This window comes from Calidris pugnax, unplaced genomic scaffold (genome assembly GCF_001431845.1).
Source record: "Calidris pugnax isolate Ruff unplaced genomic scaffold, ASM143184v1 scaffold86, whole genome shotgun sequence".
NCBI classification, from domain to species: Eukaryota; Metazoa; Chordata; class Aves; order Charadriiformes; family Scolopacidae; genus Calidris; species Calidris pugnax.
Genome location: NW_015090843.1, coordinates 1,410,733 through 1,430,498, shown reverse-complemented (window position 1 = coordinate 1,430,498; position 19,766 = coordinate 1,410,733). Strand labels below are relative to the sequence as shown.

General features: G+C 39.6%; 1 protein-coding gene across 12 annotated transcripts in view; it reads right to left on the bottom strand.

Annotated features, from left to right (window-relative positions):
• Positions 1-19,766, bottom strand: part of PTPRK (protein tyrosine phosphatase, receptor type, K) — a 353,816-nt gene that overhangs the window by 252,130 nt on the left and 81,920 nt on the right. For all 12 annotated transcript variants that reach the window (XM_014942619.1, XM_014942624.1, XM_014942626.1 and 9 more), the window contains exon 3: positions 1,909-1,990. In XM_014942619.1, the coding sequence (XP_014798105.1) occupies positions 1,909-1,990 (82 nt within the window). The remainder of the gene's footprint in view (positions 1-1,908; positions 1,991-19,766) is intronic.

The following is a 19,766-nucleotide window of genomic DNA, read 5'->3' as shown; positions in this document are numbered from 1 at the left end:
CTCAGGCAGAGAGAGAGAGAGACCATTCAGATTATTTGCAACGTAACACAGAACTCTGCTGTTTTACTAAATTAACTCATTTAAGCAACGGAATGCAGTATTTCAGGAGCTGACAAATCCATTTCCCAGGCTGCCAAAGCCCCCAGGAAAGCCCACAACCAGCTTTGGGGTTTGTGAGAGGGAAGAGAGGTGACAGAGGGATGGACACAGCACACAGCCCTCACCCACCCCTTTCTCCAGAACTACCAAGGACAACAGGAGCTGAACTGTTGGGGTTTGGAGTTTTGGGTTGGTTTTTTTTCAGTAAACATGAAGAAATAACACACAGGAAAAAAAAAGCACATTGGAACAAACAGGGCTTAAACATCAGTAACAAAAAAGAGCTGATCTGAATAACGTATCATGCTGATAACCTGCCCTCACGGCTCTACCCAACTGCCTTCTGTTTTGGCACATAGAAAAAGACAAAGGGAAAAAAAAAATAAGGAAAAAATTGAAAGCCAGATCTTGAATGGAAGCAGAGCTTTGCTGAGCACAGACATCAGGCAGCCGGGCTGGCTGAAATAGAGAGGTACCTCACCCAGATACCCTGTAAGCCTGGGAGCCCCCGAGAGCCATGGTTTTAACAGGTTTGGGGTAGAAGAAAGCAAAATGTGAGGCAGTTATTGCCACTTCACTATTTGGCATTATTTGCAAATTTGGAGGAAGGGGTTGTTATATCTTGATCATTTCAGAAAGCAATTAAATTATCAGCCAAGAGGTACATTATAGTGAAATTACATTAGGGAGGGAATTGTCTAGGGGAAGATCAGAAGAGGCGAGCAGAACAAAATTAACCAAAAAACGTAATAACAAATAATAACATAATAATTTCTTCTCACAATCTTTCCTTTCTAGAACATTCAGTGTTAGTATTTGTATGCAAACTTGTGTTTGCACGCGTGTAATTCTTCCCCAGGAGTAAGCAGGGGAAGGCAAACATAAATGCCTGAAGTCTGTCCACAAAACCAAAACAATAAAACCCAACACTTCAGTATTTGGGGTAGAAGAAAGCAAAATGTGAGGCAGTTATTGCCACTTCACTATTTGGCATTATTTGCAAATTTGGAGGAAGGGGTTGTTATATCTTGATCATTTCAGAAAGCAATTAAATTATCAGCCAAGAGGTACATTATAGTGAAATTACATTAGGGAGGGAATTGTCTAGGGGAAGATCAGAAGAGGCGAGCAGAACAAAATTAACCAAAAAACGTAATAACAAATAATAACATAATAATTTCTTCTCACAATCTTTCCTTTCTAGAACATTCAGTGTTAGTATTTGTATGCAAACTTGTGTTTGCACGCGTGTAATTCTTCCCCAGGAGTAAGCAGGGGAAGGCAAACATAAATGCCTGAAGTCTGTCCACAAAACCAAAACAATAAAACCCGACACTTCAGTAGCTTGAGAGCCAGAAGCCTTTTTTTTTTTTAAAAAAAAAAAAAAAACCCAAACACAAAAACAACTGTTGTTTGTTTGTTTTTTTTAAATAAATAATAAAAAAGAAAAAGGGCATGAAATCTGATAAACCTCCTACATGCATCTGCCAAATCAGTTGTCTTTAATCAGGGAGCACACACACAAACACTGAAACCCATTTTGATTATGCACCACTACGATATGACTAAAAAGGCACTGAAGAATTTCTGCTTTATATTCCTGTACACTTTACTTCTGGCAGACAAAAGATTTTACTCAGGTAAATCACTTCTGCAACACTACATTTTTTCCCCTGGAAGCCGCAACAAAAATACTATTGAAAGAACAAAGAACATCAGTGCTCGAGTGATGAAAACTCAGCGGTCTACAGCAGTATCAAACATGTCCTGAAAAGACAGAGAAAAATGCAGCTCTTAATCATTACTTACCACAAGGGTAACTCAGAACCTGGATGTCATCAATGGCAATGTAGCCATTTCTCCCATCTGAGACTTCAGCTTCAAATATTACCTGTCAAAATGAAAGAAAAAAAATGTTTACAACGCTCATTTCTACAGCATTCCCACAGTGGCGAGCGCGGGGATAGAAGACACATTGCCTTTTTCATTTAGTTGAAGTTCCTACAAGGTTTGACGACCGAATGGAATATTTATGACTCCAAGCATCGCAGCTCCATACCATTCATATACATGACTTGCTTCAGATTTGCTGCTTATGGCACACCAGAAAAGCGTGTTTATTACCCCAATTAACGGCGTGCTGCCTCCCCTCCACTAAATGTATAAACAGGATTCAATTCTGAATAAAAGCCATCACGTTGGGGCAGGTTGGACATCGCAGCACACAACTGATGGATCAATTTTAACAAGTTTTAAGTTCTTGCCCGGGGTCACAGCATAGTCCACAGTCGCCTGTAACCTTCGGCAGGGAAATTGCACAGGAAAACACGTAATTGCCCAGGAAACCAGGGCAGGAGCAGAGAAATAGTGCAGCACTCCCCTGTGGCAATGGAAAGAACAGCTGTAGGGTGAGATTTATGGAGTACGGCGTTAACTTCATCCTTCATTCTTGCAGGGCAACGGGGAAATTGCTGTGCATGAAGGAAAAGAGGAGATTGCCCTCGCATCCAACCTCCCATCCCACCCCAAACGGGCAGTGACAACAAAGAATTGGTCCTGGAGCACTCCAGAGCACAGCACTGTCTTTGGCTGCACAGGGTAGCAACACAACCCCAACTGACCAGAACCAATTTACTGTCAAGATTCATGCTTCCCTGTATGGAAAAAACATAGTAGAATGTGGTGAGAGAAAAGGAAAATAACTAGAAGGAAAAAAATAAAGGATGAAGATATGGAAGAGGAAAGCACTCCCGTAAAGGCTGAGTCAAGTGATACGATAACAAGTTGCAACCGTGATTGCCCAAAATTATCTGTTGGGGATCTTCTGTGCGAGACAGGCTTAGAGCAAGTCAGCTGCTCTGCACATGACCTTTCCATGCTGTTCACAGCTCTTGTTCTTGGGGATGATCTAAGGGAGCAGCAAAGGCAACGGAATAACAACCCAACATACCCTGCAGGTGAGTGGGAGCGCTATCCCCATCAAGCACCTCTCACATCTTCTGCCTGGGGGACCTACATGGGACCTTGTTAGTAAGTAATCACAGAATCTTCTAGGTTGGAAGGGACCTTAAAGATCATCTTGTCCAAATAATGACCACTGCACTCTTCAGTCTCAAGGGATTCCTGGGAGAAAACAGCTCCCATCTACCTCCAGAGCTCCTTTTGGACCTCTTTTTCACAAAAACTACACTCTTCACACAATCTCCATGGTTGAGAAAAAACAGCTCCCATCTACCTCCAGAGCTCCTTTTGGACCTCTTTTTCACAAAAACTACACTCTTCACAGAATCTCCATGGTTGGAAAAAAGCCCACAAACAGACGCAAACCAACAATCTCAGGCACTAGAGCAGGCCCTGAAGAGCCACGTCTACACGTTTCTTAAATCCCTCCAGGGATGGGGACTCCACCACCTCCCTGGGCAGGCTGTTCCAGTGCCTGACCACCCTCTCAGGAAAGTCATTCTTCCTAATATCTAATCTATCATACACAATCACATACACAAACTCATACATAATCAATCACATACACAAACTCTGAAAGCACTTTGTTTCTAGAAGTCCAGTTAAGAAAGTTGAGCATCGCTGTTAAGAACTGGACTAAATTTACACCTTGCTCTGAGCTGGGTTGTTATTAATTCATTTGGAAATAACTTGGCTGTGTCTTTCCCCTGTACGTTGATTCCTTCCTCCACTGGGGGCAGAGGGGAGAAAGTCACTTTCCCTGGGACAGAGCTGGAAAGGAATTTACTTGCTTTTTTTCACCTCTTCCAAACTAATTTAATTAATCCCCACCCTCCAAGCATAGGAAATTATCAAAAAAACCCCACCAGAATTTCACAGGAAGGAGTAAGATCAAGACATGGAGATCCACAAGAAGGTAAAAAAGACACAACAAAGCAAGCACAACAAAACAAACCAAAGAACCATGAAAAAATAGAGAAAAACAAGAAGCCTCGAGAAGGCTATAGGAAGTAACGTTTATGAGGTAAGTAAAGAAAAAATAAATTTATTAAAAAGACAGTGATATTAGAGAGATGAGATTTCATGTATACAGTGCTAAATCATTTTTATTTACATTCATAGTTGGTGTAAATACAGCTACGAAACATTCATTACTAAAGACGCTACATAGCAAAAGGTGCAGCTCAGTTAAAAAATTCTTACCAGGCTTTAATTTGATAACATGTTCCTGTTTAAAATGGGAAATGAGAAAGGGAATTGCAGATATAGGTGAAAACAACAACTTAAAATGCTGACAAGTCAGACCAGAACCTGAGGTATTTTTTTTCCCCTCACACACACACTACTTGAGAATCATAGAATCATTCAGGTTGGAAAAGACCCTTGGGATCATCGAGTCCAACGATCAGCCCTACTCTACAAAGTTCTCTCCTACACCATTATCCCCCAACACCACATCTAAACAACTCTTAAACTCATCCAAGGATGGTGACTCAACCATCTTCCTGGGCAGCCTGTTCCAGTGCCCCACCACTCTTTCTGTGAAGAATTGTTTCCTAATTTCCAGTCCAAACCTACCCCTGTTGCAGCTTGAAGCCATTCCCTCTTATTCTAAAAAAAAAAAAAAAACAAAACAAAAAAACAACAAAAAAAACAGGCTGTTGAGCTATTCCTAAGGTTTATCCTAAGAAGACATCAGTGCTTTGGTGGTGAATCCTGGCCTTTTCCACACAGTTCCAAGGTGCTACTCAAATAGTTACTTCTCCAAATGAAGTGGCAAGTAAACTTCCCTGTTTATGAAGTGCCTGGACTCAGATGCAAACAAAGATACAGCGTCAGAACGCCCTGTACTGGGCACACCTCCATGTATTTAGCCACCCCTAATGCATCTCGTGTCCATATATTTATCCATTTCCCCCCAAAACCATGCCAGCTTTTAGTGAACACAGTATAATTGGGGAAATCCATGGGTTTCCTACCGGCATTAGGAGCCATTTCCATTTCTCTGTTTTGTACCTGGCTTCCTTTAATGACCCAAATCAGTGACAAATTGATCCCAATCACCCTGCTATATTATTCACAAATTCGCAGACCTCTATTATATGTCCCCAGGTAATTTTGGCTCAAATTTGAAGAGTCCTAGATTATTCTGTCAATCTCCTATGGAAACCATTCCCTTTCCTTTGATTCTCCTTCTCATCTTTCTCTAAAGACCTTTCTAACTGCATTATATTCTTTGAAGATAACGAGAGCAGAGCTGGCACACAGTAATCAAGATGTGGGTGAGTCATAATTTATACAACAGCATAATATCATTATGCAATTTATGCTGAACTTCCTTAACCAGTCTTATCACTTCATTTGCATTTTGACCATCAGTGGGCTCTGAGCCGACGCTTGTCTGAACCCCGCCATCTCGCTGCAGAGTGCCAATGACAACTCTGAGTCCATCCTTCTGGGTGTGAAATTAGGATTTTAAGGCAGTGTGCATTATTTTCTATCTCTATCTACACTAAAACGGGCCTGCTGTTTTACTGCTGGTGATACTGTGGTGGTCCCTCTACTATTGCTATTCCAATGGGTCCCTCCTTGCTATTTCCAAGTAGCTTTCGCCTACAAACTTCTGCCTTTTCCCTGTTCTCTGGCCCTGGTGAATACTTCTGGGTACACTGACCATTTATTCCTACCTTCTCTTTTTCCTCTTAAACAATTACGTATCTATGGAAGTATTTTACTTCTCATGGCATGGCACCTTAGCATTTCTACAAGCTTTTGTAGAGGAACATGGTCAAAAGCCTTCTGGAAATTTAATTAGCCTCTATCACAATCAGACCACCCTATCTAAATGGTTGATGAGCCCTCTAAAGGGCTCCAAGGTTGAAAATTAAGCATGTGACGTGACATATACAGCAAAAAAGAGGAAAAAAAAAATCTGCTTGTTTTATGTCAGGCACTGCAAAATAGCACGTACTTCGTTTTCACATCCCAGCTCTAAAACGCAGATGATGACAACCACTTTTCACCTAATACTATTCCAGAAATAAATGTTTGTGAACAATTTAAATACTCAACAGTATTTGAGTGCAGTGGGAAAAGTATTAATTATTTCAGCAGGGACCCCCTTTAAAGGGATTTAGTTGCTGAAGTTTAATGCTTAAGAAATCCTTGAACCTTCCCGTTCCTCCCCAGCCCTGTCCCTGCAGGCTGGAATCCCCAGGAGGACTCAGCCTGTGCCTGCAGCAACACACACAACACACGGGTTAACAGCTGGCCCCACTGAATTTTTAACTGTTTAATTTTGCCAGGATGCAAAAATTTAGGCATCCTCATCATCAGCCGATGTGAGGCACTGATCAAAATAAGCATTCCCAAAGGATACCCAGGCAAAATGCAGCCAGGGAAGAGGGAGAAGAACTCTGTAGAGTTGTCCCCACCCTTAGAACATACATAATTGTCCCTAAGTTTTGTAAAAGCAGTTTTCTTGTGAATCACACACCACCATCACCACACACAGTGCAGTTTGAGAACCCTCCATGTCCTTCCTCCACTTGACTCGCTCCTGACTGCTCCTGGAACTGAAGAAGGTGAGAATCCCCCCCAGATTTGGCAGCGTGGTCCTGTCAGAGCATCACACACATGACACAAACACCCATTCAGCAATTAGATAAAAGTGAGTATTAAAAGATGCAGTTACAACAGAAATGGAGTGTTACATCGACCCCTTTTTTCCTGCAAGGCTCAAATACGCATCATTAGAGACAGATGAAAAGGAATTTAAGATGGAAATAGAGAAATAAAGAAAAGAAATAGTTAGATCTTTTAATTTCCACAGCACATTCAACTCACAACACATTTTTGTGAGCTATGGGAAGGCTGCTACCGGCCTAATTATCTGAAATCAAACTTGCAAATAAATCAATTCCAATGCTTGGTGGAAAGATGTATTCGAGAGCTGTAAGCAAACAGAAGGTATCATGTCTGTGATAAACTGCAGCACACACACAAAAAAATAAAAAATAACTAAATCAAACAAAAAAAACCCCAAAACTTCAACTCGAGTCCAGAATTACTGGAAACTTTGTGCTCCTTCGTCACTGTTCCAATATGCATAATCCCAATGGTGTGCATTTTGAGAGATTTTTGGCACCTCCCACATCATTTCTATTCAGCTTGTGAACAAAACAAATGAAGAATAAATTACTTAGAACCGAAAGAAGCAGTGGAGTTTTATTAATTAACCTCAGCAGGTCTGAGCTACATTAACCTCACCAGACAGACCTTGAAGTCGTCTGTAAGAATTTGAAAAGAAAACACTGTAAATGATTATTTTTTTCTACTTCATAGGCATCTTATTAATTGATTCATTTTAATTTTTTTTTTAAAAACACAGTAGGACAACTCCAGATATACTTTAACCTAGTAGTTATACTAGAATTGGTTAAGATGAATCAGCACACGGGAGCAAGCTTGTTTTGTAGTAAAATAACTTTCTACAGATGAAAAGTCAAGTACAGCAAGACCAGTTCTATATAAGATAAAACACTAAGGAACCCTGTTCACTGACGAGCTTCTAGTTCTAATGTTTTCACAGATGTTAAAAGCATTTTAAAATACTAAAGCAAAGTTTTTAATTACCAAGGAACTAAAAATTAATATAAACAGGAAAAAAGTCTCATGTTACAAATGAAATACCTAACAGAAGCTTGCTGAAAGAAAAGGACAGCTAAACAAATTTTTACCTAACATATAAAAATTTTGTTGACATAATAAAAAGCATTTCCCATGTGAAAGTTATAGATAATTTTGCTGAACTAATTTAGAAATCATGAAAACATAATTACTTCCATTTGAATGCGTAAGTGATGCTGCGAGGCAGCCTTTGCTGCTGACAGGGCTCAGGAGAATTTCCAGCGCAGCAAATCAAACACTGGGGTGAAAAATTTGGGATCTCAATTCTGCCAAGTCAGCTAACACACCATCACTACTCTTTTTTCTTTTTTCCCCCTCAATAACACACCTCCTGAGATTGAAAACCAAGGGAGTTAAGGCTAACTTCTCGCTGACACCCTTGCCAGCAGAGCTGGTCAGGTCACAGATTCTTTGACCATCTCAGAGTCCTCCTCCCCCAGGGAAGAACCCTGGACATCCACACCTCCTCTCTCCCCCAAATTCGTATTTAAGGTCCACGGGAAGTCTGTACTCCCAATATTCATCTCAGTTCACACCCAGAAAACATGCCTACCAAGGGTCCCATAGCGTAACCCTTTGGAGAATTTATTAGTTGTTAATGAGCTAGCTCTACTACTCAATCCCAGGAGCTCAATTCTGCCAAGTCAGCTAACACACCATCACTACTCTTTTTTCTTTTTTCCCCCTCAATAACACACCTCCTGAGATTGAAAACCAAGGGAGTTAAGGCTAACTTCTCGCTGACACCCTTGCCAGCAGAGCTGGTCAGGTCACAGATTCTTTGACCATCTCAGAGTCCTCCTCCCCCAGGGAAGAACCCTGGACATCCACACCTCCTCTCTCCCCCAAATTCGTATTTAAGGTCCACGGGAAGTCTGTACTCCCAATATTCATCTCAGTTCACACCCAGAAAACATGCCTACCAAGGGTCCCATAGCGTAACCCTTTGGAGAATTTATTAGTTGTTAATGAGCTAGCTCTACTACTCAATCCCAGGAGAAAAAAAGTCAAAAAAGAAAAAAAAGTCAAAAAAGAAAAAAAAGTCAAAAAAGAAAAAAAAGTCAAAAAAGAAAAAAGTCAAAAAAGAAAAAAGTCAAAAAAGAAAAATAAAAAATTTCAAAAAAAGAAAAATTCAAAAAAGAAAAAAAAGTCAAAAAAGAAAAATTCAAAAAAGAAAAAATTCAAAAAAGAAAAATAAAACATTTCAAAAAAAGAAAAATTCAAAAAATTCAAAAAAGAGAAAAATTCAAAAAAGAGAAATTAAAAAAAAAGAGAAATTAAAAAAAGAAATTCAAAAAAGGAAAAATTCAAAAAAGGAAAAATTCAAAAAAGGAAAAATTCAAAAAAGGAAAAATTCAAAAAAGGAAAAATTCAAAAAAGGAAAAATTCAAAAAAGGAAAAATTCAAAAAAGGAAAAATTCAAAAAAGGAAAAATTCAAAAAAGGAAAAATTCAAAAAAGGAAAAATTCAAAAAAGGAAAAATTCAAAAAAGTCAAAACAGAAAAAAATTGGAAAAGAAAGAAAAAAAGGGAGGGGAAAAAAAAAAAAGAAAAAACCAACCCAACCCTAAAATTGTTTCTTTCCATGTAAGCACGAACTGCAGGTGACCTTTACGTGATCTACACAATTTAAACATAAGGAGAGTTAGTTACAATGGGAAAAGAGAAAACAGCCTCATGTTGTGCCAGGGGAGGTTTAAGATGGATATTGGGAAAAATTCCTTCATAGACAAGGTTGTCAAGCCTTGGAAGAGGCGGCCCAGGGATTTAAAAGAGAGGGCCTCGAGGGATTTAAAAGATGTGGTGCTGAGGGACATGGGCTAGTGAAGGACTTGGCACTGCTGGGTTAATGGTTGGACTTGGTGTTCCAACCTAAACAGTTCTATGACCAAAGGAATTCTACTGTGAGGGACTGCAGCAAAATATTCTGACCTTAGCCATTTTTTTTTTAAATTTTCATTATTTCACAACAAATCAAACCAACAAAACCTTTTTGGAGAAGTGTTAATGAGTATGGTTTTATTTTTACTGAGATTTACTATAAAAAAATAATTTGACAACTCTCCACTTACTTAAACGCTTATGGAAGGATCAGTGTTTGGTTTCCTTCAAGTATGGTTTTATTTTTACTGAGATTTACTATGAAAAAACAATTTGACAACTCTCCACTTACTTAAAAGCTTATGGAAAGATCAGTGTTTGGTTTCCTTCGGATCTATGCATATTAATATATTCAATTCAAAATTCGTCTGGCTGAGAAAAGTGATAAGAAATAGGTGAGTGAATATACTGAAGTAATGGAAATAGATATTTCACCTGAAGTAAAATTTAAACATTGTATGAGATTGTTAAGTAACAAGATAGAAAGGACTGAGGGGTGTTTTTTTCAACCACAGAAAATGAGCTTTTGAGGTTTCCCAAGGTCAAATTAGCTATTGAATAAAACGTCCTTTATTGGAGTGGGAGAGCAAATTATGGCAAGACTGATATTTCTAATATCTGTATGAACACTACACAGATAAATAAAATACTTCAAGGTGCAATAGTAATAGCTCCATCCACAAATTCTTTATATTGTCTTATTTTATCCTCTGTATTTTTGCATTAATCCCAATGTGCTGGTACTGGACAAACCCAGCCATCTGTACCAACAGCTCCTGCTCAAAGACATACGAGGGATGATGTCAAAACATTTCCTTGCTCTCCATCTTCTCTTGTACAACATCCACTGAGCTGAACTGAGTCTGGCACGGTGGAATCTGGCAAGGAATGTCAAGGGCACCAAGAAGGACTTCTCTAAGGATGTAAGTAATAGAAAGAAGACTCAGGAAAATGTTGGTCTGCTGCTCAACGGGACAAGGACCCTGGTGACACAGGACGTGGAAAAGTCTGAGGTACCAGTTGCCTTCATCACTTCAGTCTCTGTCAGTAAGATTGACCCAAGGACCTAGAGACCAAGAGGGAAGTCTGGAGCAAGGAACACGTGCCTGAGGTTCTCTAGAAGCACATTACAGCAAAGAAACCAAGTATAAAAGAGCTTTTGTCAGAGTGAAGCAAGAGAATGCAGGCTAAATGCTGTTGACCCTGCCCACATGAATTCATTGCTCCAGAGTCCTTTCGCACAAATCCCTTGGACAGGCAACACCTTTACTTTAGCCCAAGTAGCATAATTCCCACACAGGGCTAGGAGAGAAGAGCACCACCAAGCCACACCTCGGAACTTGTTCAACTCCTTTATTCAGTTCCTACCACAATTCAGAGAAATAAGTTGCTCGTGGTTGGCAAAGTGACAGCAAAGGGATAAATTCACATCCGTGAATGAATGAGCAGAAGAACAAGGTGGTTCTCGAGAGCATGATGCATGGAAAACATGAGAACCTGAAGGAGAATGAGCTTAAACCAACCTGTGCGTCTGTCTGCACAATCCCTTTTCACAAAAATCAGAATTCATCTCCAGAGACACACAATGGTATCCACAGCTTTTTTTCTCTTTAAAATTAAGATGCTTGTGTAAAGTAAAAAAAAAAAACCAACCACCAAGAACCCTCCCCCCCCCCAAAAAAAAAACCCAAAACCAACCAACCATCCAAAGCCTCTAGATACACCAGATACTGCAGACCTCCAGATACTCAGATTCTATTTCAACAAGTCTCTCTGAAAATTACCTTCCTACTTGTGAAAACATTAGCCCAATAACACTGAAACCATTTAAACTGTGGTTATTACTTGTTTATGTGGGATATCACACGCCTTGCTAAATGAAACCAGACAACTCAGATTCATTTTCTAATTTCCCAGCTAAAGCAGAAACTTGCATTTGAGATTGTGACAGTGAAAAATTTCTTTTTCAAAGTACTTCTCCATCAGAAACGTGCAGTAAAGATGATGAAGCACCAACGGTAATGGCTGCAGAATCTCCCCGTGAAATCAGTGAGATAAACACCTGTCAGGAACGATACAGATCTAGTTCACCCCACCACGGTTGTATTAACGCAGGAGGGATTTTCCAGATATATTTTTCTAGGCTATTTTTAGAGGTTTCAGGCATTATGTAATTAATAAGAAAATAATTAAATACAGACTCTTTGAAGTTTCTGCTATTCCTTTGGAGCAGAGAGCTATAGCCATTCACCTCATAGACGAGTTTTGCAGGGAGCAGTAAAAGAGCTGGGTGCTCTTCAGGAGCTGAACAAATAAACCCGGATCAGAGCAGATAAGACAAGTTACTGACAAGTCAAGTCAAGCACATCACAGGAAGCTAAAAATCAAAAAGACAGAGACTTGGGGGCAAAGAGCCTCCTCCGTCCCCCTTAAAACCCTTACCTTGAATATACCTACTAAAATCTTATTAGTCCTTTTCCCTTCTACCTTCCTCTAATGATCAATCTGCAAAGACATCTGCTGCATCGAATGGCCTTTGAGCAACCAAACTAAAATGAAAAGTCAAACAAAGGAATGATGAATACTAAATTCCAGGGGGAAAAAAGGTTCTCTCCATTCTGAAACAAATCCATTTTCATTTTTCAGATGTTGAAGGTTAGTACTGAGCAGACATTCTTCATTTCGTCTATAGGCGTAACTCGGAAGCTATTTCAGTGATTTTGGCCACCAAAGTGAGTCGTGCTCAGAGTCTCTGGTATTGTGCATAAATTTTTCTCCACAGAAAGAAGGCAAAAACACTCACTGCCAGAATGAATATTGTCTCTTGAAAGACAGAAAAGACCATGAACTATTCGTACTCACATCCCTTGAACTTTTTCAGGATAAAGCACTAACTTTTTTTTTTAAGTACTTCAGAAAAATAGCTATGAAGCCCCGAGAAATTACTATTCCTGAAACAGCTTAGGTTTTATAACTAGCAGAACAATCCTACCATACCTTCTTTTGATGTGAAACAAATATTTTTAATGTTCCTATAAAATCATTTTCCAACAGATGGATTATTAAATGGCAGAAAAAGATTGTGTAGATGGATACTAACCTTTCCCCTCATAAAATTACAATTTTTATCTACAATAAGCAGATAAGAGAGAAGGACGTCCTTACTAGTAACCTTCTGAAGATAAACTTCAATCCCAAAACAAACACGTTTTACAATCCTCTGCTCTCAAGGTTCACCATTCATTATTGTAAGCCATTGGAAGCTATTAAGGAACGTGTCGCTGGCAATTACAGGAAAGGCAAAACCTATGGTTAAGCTGCCCTTCTTCCAACTGGAGGGGTGAGGGCACGGTCCCACCACTGGATCCAGTTCTATCTGGATCATTATGCTCAACACGGCGCTTTTCACTTCCAGGATATTTCATAAAAGATGACAGAGGTGACTCTTAAATGGGAGTAAATTAGGGATTTCAGCGGAAATGGTGATTCCCTCCCCACCAGATCCAGGCTTCTGCAGTCGCGGGCAATTATCGTCACATTCGCTCCACAAAGGTTTGTAGATCATCATCTCTCACACTTGCCACAAGAAATTCCCAACACTGAAACAACCACAACAACCACAGACAAGTCCCAGGCAAAAGCCAAGAGGACGCTGCTGCTCCACAACCACAGGTACCAAAGGCAGCACCAGGGCCTGGGCAATAAATTCTCTGCTGGAAAAACTATGGAAATTTAAATTAGCGAACATCACCACAGAATACACACTTAATTCACACTCACACTTGAACAAAAATATTTTGCAAAATATTTTTTTTTTTTGCAATTTTTTTTTGCAAATATATTTTTTGCAAAAATATATTGCAAAAATATTTATTTTCACAATTCTAAAGAGCAGCTACAAAAATTACCCCTAATTGACCTCTGTGTGTGGAAAAACTGCAGCCCTTCATCTGATCAGAGAATTTCTTCGGAATACCAAGCCTCACAAAACTTTTAAATAAAGTCACAAGCCCAGGCTGTAAAGCAAAGTACAACAAGATATATATATATATATACACACAGCACCTGGGTACTAGAAGAGAACAAGGCACCTGATTACAGCCCAGTAAAACATTCCTGCATTCAGTAATTGTTATATGGACGTCTGCACGTGTGTGTGTGCTCACATCTGCCTAAACACACATGGAATTTGGACGAGGTATTGATCACACCCAATGAAGGGGGTGTTGTGTTCCAGCAAACATTAACTGCAATTATCCAAAGAAACTGTCAGACTGCTGGGTGTCATTTTTAGGCAGCCACATTCTCAGATAGTCTCTAGTATATTCAGCAAGTCATCTGGACTGCACAAAAGTCTCTTGGGAAAAGCTAACAAGATCAAGCTTTCTCTAATTGCCCAACCGATCCACCTGGAAGCATTACAGCCTTTTCCCCCCTCCCTCGGTTACAGCAGACCCAACATTGCAGAGTCATCTGAAAAAAAAAAAAAACATTGATAAACAGGATTTCCTTTGCTTCCACGTGCTTCAGCCGTGCCTTCAGACCCTCTCTGTTGCAGCTGCAGAGCAGATACACCCCCTCCCTCGGTTACAGCAGACCCAACATTGCAGAGTCATCTGAAAAAAAAAAAACATTGATAAACAGGATTTCCTTTGCTTCCACGTGCTTCAGCCGTGCCTTCAGACCCTCTCTGTTGCAGCTGCAGAGCAGATACACCAGCCCAAACCTCAGCCCCAGGTTGAGAGGTTTTCCGATCACACCTCTTTGGGATCCAGAGGTTCCAAACAGACCTGATCTCCCCGAGGTGTTTTGCAGCTACAACAATTATTTTCTCTCACCCGTTCTCATAAACACCATCCTGTCTCAAACCAGGGCTTGAGACGTGGCCGTTCCAAAAGGCTGAGAAAAAATATCCATTATTGGACAGCAGACCCCAGAACACACAGACTCGCACAGAAAACGTGCTGTCTCCTGCACTCCACTTTTTCCTCAATTGCCTGACCTGAAATGCCAACCATTACATTTTGTATTTAATCACTCAGCTCGGTAAATTATATTTTGGCTAAGGATATGTAACAAATAAGAGTAACCAAAGACCTATGAAATATTAAATACAAAGCACTTGGGGGATTTAAGGAAAGCAGTGTGATTAGATCTTCTGTCTCCTGGTGGTGTAAAGCCTCTGAGAGGCTCCGTCAGTCATGTGTCAGCTACAGCAGCAAGACTTTATTACTTCTGAAAAGCAATCTGGAACTGTAAACCTGAACAGCAGCTTTACCTCCTTGCCCAGGTTTACTTTAGACCTCAACTCCTGACATTTGAGCACAGAAACTCTACCTGGATTTAATTCTTTTAAAACAAACACCACGCAAGACCTATCCTTTTTAATTTATCTCCTAACATTTACTAAAATTACTTTTGCACACCTTGCTTAGAGAACCATAAATATGATTCAATAACTTTTATGGCCGGCTCCTTTAGAGGCGGTAAAGAGAAAATGTTTCATTAACTAAGACTAACACCCCAAAATACTATGAAATATTCAAAGATCACCTTTACATTATCAGCAGTTGCTGATAACTGTGATCCAGTGATATTCCAGAGGATAGTTTCTCCTCTGTAATTTGAATGGTAAATGACCAGTGTGACTCGGCAAAAGCTGCCTTTGATTTTGATCACGGCAAATAGCCGTAGGATGGGGCTCTCCAAAGCATTCCTATTCCCCTCCCTCACTGCCATTACTGCTTGATAATGGCAAACACGACAAATTGAGTAATAGTCATGTTGTCCTTTGGCACATCCAGCTATCCTTGGCTTAAGTTTAGTCAATCCTGTGCACAAAAACAAACTCAAAACATCACGGGCCTGACAAAAGCAAGTGATGAATAAGGACAATGCAAACTAAAAGAAGAATAAAACCTGTGTGATCCATCTCTGCGCTCTAAACAGGTCTTCGGATGTGAAAAAATTCAAGGTATTTGTAGACCAATAAATTCAGTGGATGTCAGAATATCGAGGCAACTCAGGTGCCATTCATCTCGTGCCTGAAAGGTACGTGGAACAATCCCTTCCTAACAGTCACGACTTCTTTTCCTCCTCCTCCTTTATCTTTTACTACCTCACTGTGAGGTGTTGAATGCCTCCGTGCTTAAATCCAGGATGCTCTTCTGAGAAAAATGCTTCCCTTGTCAGCTCAGCAATTTATTATGTACGTGTCTGGGTCTCAACACACACACATCCATATGCACAGAGATTTCCCCCCCCTTTCCTCACTGTCTTATTGTCACTACTGCTTTCAAAACACCGTAAGAGACCTTCAAGAAGGATTTCCATGTTTGTTCTAAAAACTTCCTCCACACGCTATAATTAGGCCTACAGGAGAAAAAAGTATGCTGTTCCCACTACAATTAACTTTGAGAATATAAGGAAACATGAACAAGTAGTAAATAAAATTCAAGTACAATTTATTCATAGCGGTATATTTTAAAAACATCTTAGTTCAACCCACAAAAGCCTTCATACCTTGTATCCACACAAAACTGTTGATGAGCAGCAGAAAGTAGGACTGAGGTATACATCTAATGCCAAAAAGTCATTAAGAAGTTCCAGGGCTTTAAAGCACACTTCTACAAACTGCAAAACCCCAGAGATTTACCAGCATCTCTCACTACACCTCAAATACCACCATGACACTATTCCGAGCTAAAGAAATGCAAAAATAGATAAGCTGGACATATGCTGAAAGGCTATTTTTGATCCTTATAAAAGAAACTACCTAAACACATACTTATTGGGTACCAAAGCCAGACAACTGGTGATATGGAAGAGTAATTAACTGTAATGGAAATACATAAGAGATACAAAGAGCTGCTTTGTAATTACCAAATGTTTTAATTGAAAAGGGGGGAAACCCAGAAGTATCATTAAAGGGAATGCTCCTGACACAGACACAGCTTTTCTTCAGCAGACCACTGTGTCTCTGCGTGATGAAATTACTGCAGCATCTCAAGCTTTTATTAGTTTACAGAGCTCTAATGCAAACCATCACACCAGTTAGCAGGCAAAAACCAGCCTGCTCATTCTGAAGATACTCTTTGAGGTGCTTCCTCCAGTGCATCCTTAAACAGCCATCAAAAAAAGTAAATATTTACTATGTAGTCTCACTTGTTTAATATTATTTATGTTAAGCTTCTACTCAGTGAACAGCAGAGGAGGTAATCAAAGGATAAACCAGAAAAAAAATCAGCATTTAGGTTTTTGGAGATGTTGAGGGTTTTTTTTTTCCCCCCATTTTGCAGCACTGCTTTTGCTGAAAAAAGATAATGGGGGGATTGGATAAAAATTGTCACTGCAGCAGCAGTTCTTACAATTGATGCAACGTGAAATCAAGCTCACAGCAGTTCGCTGAAATTAAGTTTCTTGGTGCACATGCCCTGAGGAAAGTGAAAAGAAAGAAATGGAATATTGCACCTATAGAGATTTTCATGTCATCCCTAAAAACTAACCAATGAAGAGTGTGCTCCAATAATTAGATACAAGAGTAATAGTCTTACTCACGTCAGGTAAGAGCAGCAAAGCAGGCACCTGCTATGCTTTAAACAACAAGGAAAAGTTGAGAAAAACACCATTTTAGCAGCCCTGTTTATAACAAGGGCTGCCACCACGGAGCCATACAAATACTTCTACAACCAAACAAAACGACATGAAAGTAATGACCATTATACTAATAGGAAGATTTACAGTGTTCTTTTGAAATTTAAACAAGATGTAACACACTCAGAAATGAAGATTTCTTTTACTGAATTTGCACAGTCCTTAATTTGATGTCTCTTCTGACCCAGCCGACTTTTTGACCAGTAAGACCAAAGTGGAAGAAAACCCACTGAGGCCATTAATTAATATTTTTGGCCATAAAATGAGATTGGGTCACTCAACAATTTGTTATCACTGACAAGCTGAAGAGAAGGATCCCTTTCATAGGTTAGTGGCCAAACCAGCTGTAGTAAGTCACTTCATGAAAAGTCACTTAAGAAAAGAAATCATCATATTCAAGTTGATGTCTTTGTATTTAAGTTTGCTCAATTCAGATCAAGTCCACGTACATACAGAGAGATGTAGAATAATAGAACCACTTACTGAATATCACTGAATTTTTAGAGTTGGAAGGGACCATAGAGATCATCTAGTCCAACTCCCCTGCTGAAGCAGGGTTGCCCAGAGCTTGTCAGAGCATGTTACTCAGGAGCATCCAGGCGGGTCTTGAAAATCTCCAAAGAAGGGGACTCCACACCCTCCCTGGGCAGCCTGTTGAAAAGACCTTTAAGACCACCGAGCCCAGCCATTAACCCAACACTGCTGAGTCCACCACTAACCCCTGTCTCTCAGCACCACATCTACTCATCTTTTAAATACCTCCAGGTTGGTGACCCTCTGAAAAGATCTTCAAGGACAGTAATTTGATTTCTTCCATTTAAAGTGTTCCAGTCCATTCACGAAAAGCCATGGGACTTCTATCCAAGGCTACTGGTGCATTTTTCAAAACGATATATGAAAGCTTCTTACTTAGACAGTATCTTCACTTTTAAGACAGTACAGTAAAAACAGCTAGAAGCTGACAGCATCCCACAGCTGGCAGCAGAAGTCTGGAACAGAAACTTAAATTACTTAAGCCAAAATAAATCCATATTCTTCAGTCACCTGCTTATCTGAAAGCATACACCAAGGGTGGAGCCTGTGTACAAAAGTTAAGCATCTTTGCTGAAAAACAGCATGAAACCTGCTTCTTAACTACTAAACTGTATTTTCTCCTTGGGAGGTGGGGAAGTCTTACAGTTCATCATTTGTGGTTGTCCTTGCCAGCAAAGCATATGCTTTGTCTGGTCTAACCAGTAAGACCAATTTTACCTTAGAGGCACTTTCCAAAGACACATGTTGCTAAATACTCCACTGAAATAAAAAGTCTTCAGTGTTTACTGGGCAAATTTCTAAATGAGTGAGCGACCGGTTCACCAAGTGACTTCAGCAAATCCAGCAATTACATAGGTCTCCCAGAACAAAGCTCTTAATCCACTTCTAAAAGACAAAGTAAAACACATTGGGCAAAGTAAAACCTTTACGGGCAGTCTCGCTGTGCTGTTAATAAAAGCATCTTGCCGAGCATAAAACTTGTACACCTACAGCAAAGCCTCAAAGGATTTGAAGCCATTTTTTTTCCTGGACCATGAAGCATTTCTTGCTTTTTGACTAATCCTGACTCACTCTGGATCTGGATTACAAATCACACAAAAACCGCTTCATCCTCAACTGAGGAGATGATCTACTAATCAGGAAAAAAAAAAAAGTGAGATTAACACCCTTAAAGAAACCTGTTGTCTCATATAAACTTATATATATTAATAGTTAGGAATGCACTTAAGCCTTAGTATGACAAATGAGCATTTCTTAAAAAAAGATTTCAGTCTGTGTTTCAAAACTAAGCATCACACTGCAGGAAATACACCTCCTTAGCCTAGATCTAGATAAATCAAGATAAATGTATTGAACTTAGCTGTGACACTAACTTAATACTGATTTTTTAAAACTCTCTTATATACAGGTTAAAAAAAAAATAAAACAGGGATAAAGAGGAAGTGGTCAGATGGTGTTATTATAGCAGCAAAGAATCCAAGAAGTGCCAAATTTCTCCCATTTAAAATAATATCCAAACTGCCAGGGTTACTGCATTAGGGACTACTATGAGTAAAAATTGTATAGTCTGAAGAGATTTAAAGAATTTCACAATAATCACTACAAAGGCATTTAAAAAAAAAAAAAAAGAATCATTTGTGGATGACCCTTCTGATTTCATCTCACCAACAGTATGTTGAGGTCATCTGAGCTTTATGCAATGCAGGCATTTGGGGAAAGGGAGAGGAGACTATTCTTAAAGACCTTCAAGGATGCTAACAATTATTGTCATTATACGTTACCAATAAGCTTAGAAATATATTAGAAGCCTTCTAAGAGCTTCAGCCATGATGTTATCATTTGCAATCGGGCCCCCAAAAAGGACAGCATAAGCCATAAATACGCTGGAAGGTCAGAGGAAGAATTTGGCACTGTCAGAATGGACTGGGTCTAAGCATTTTTCCTGAAAAA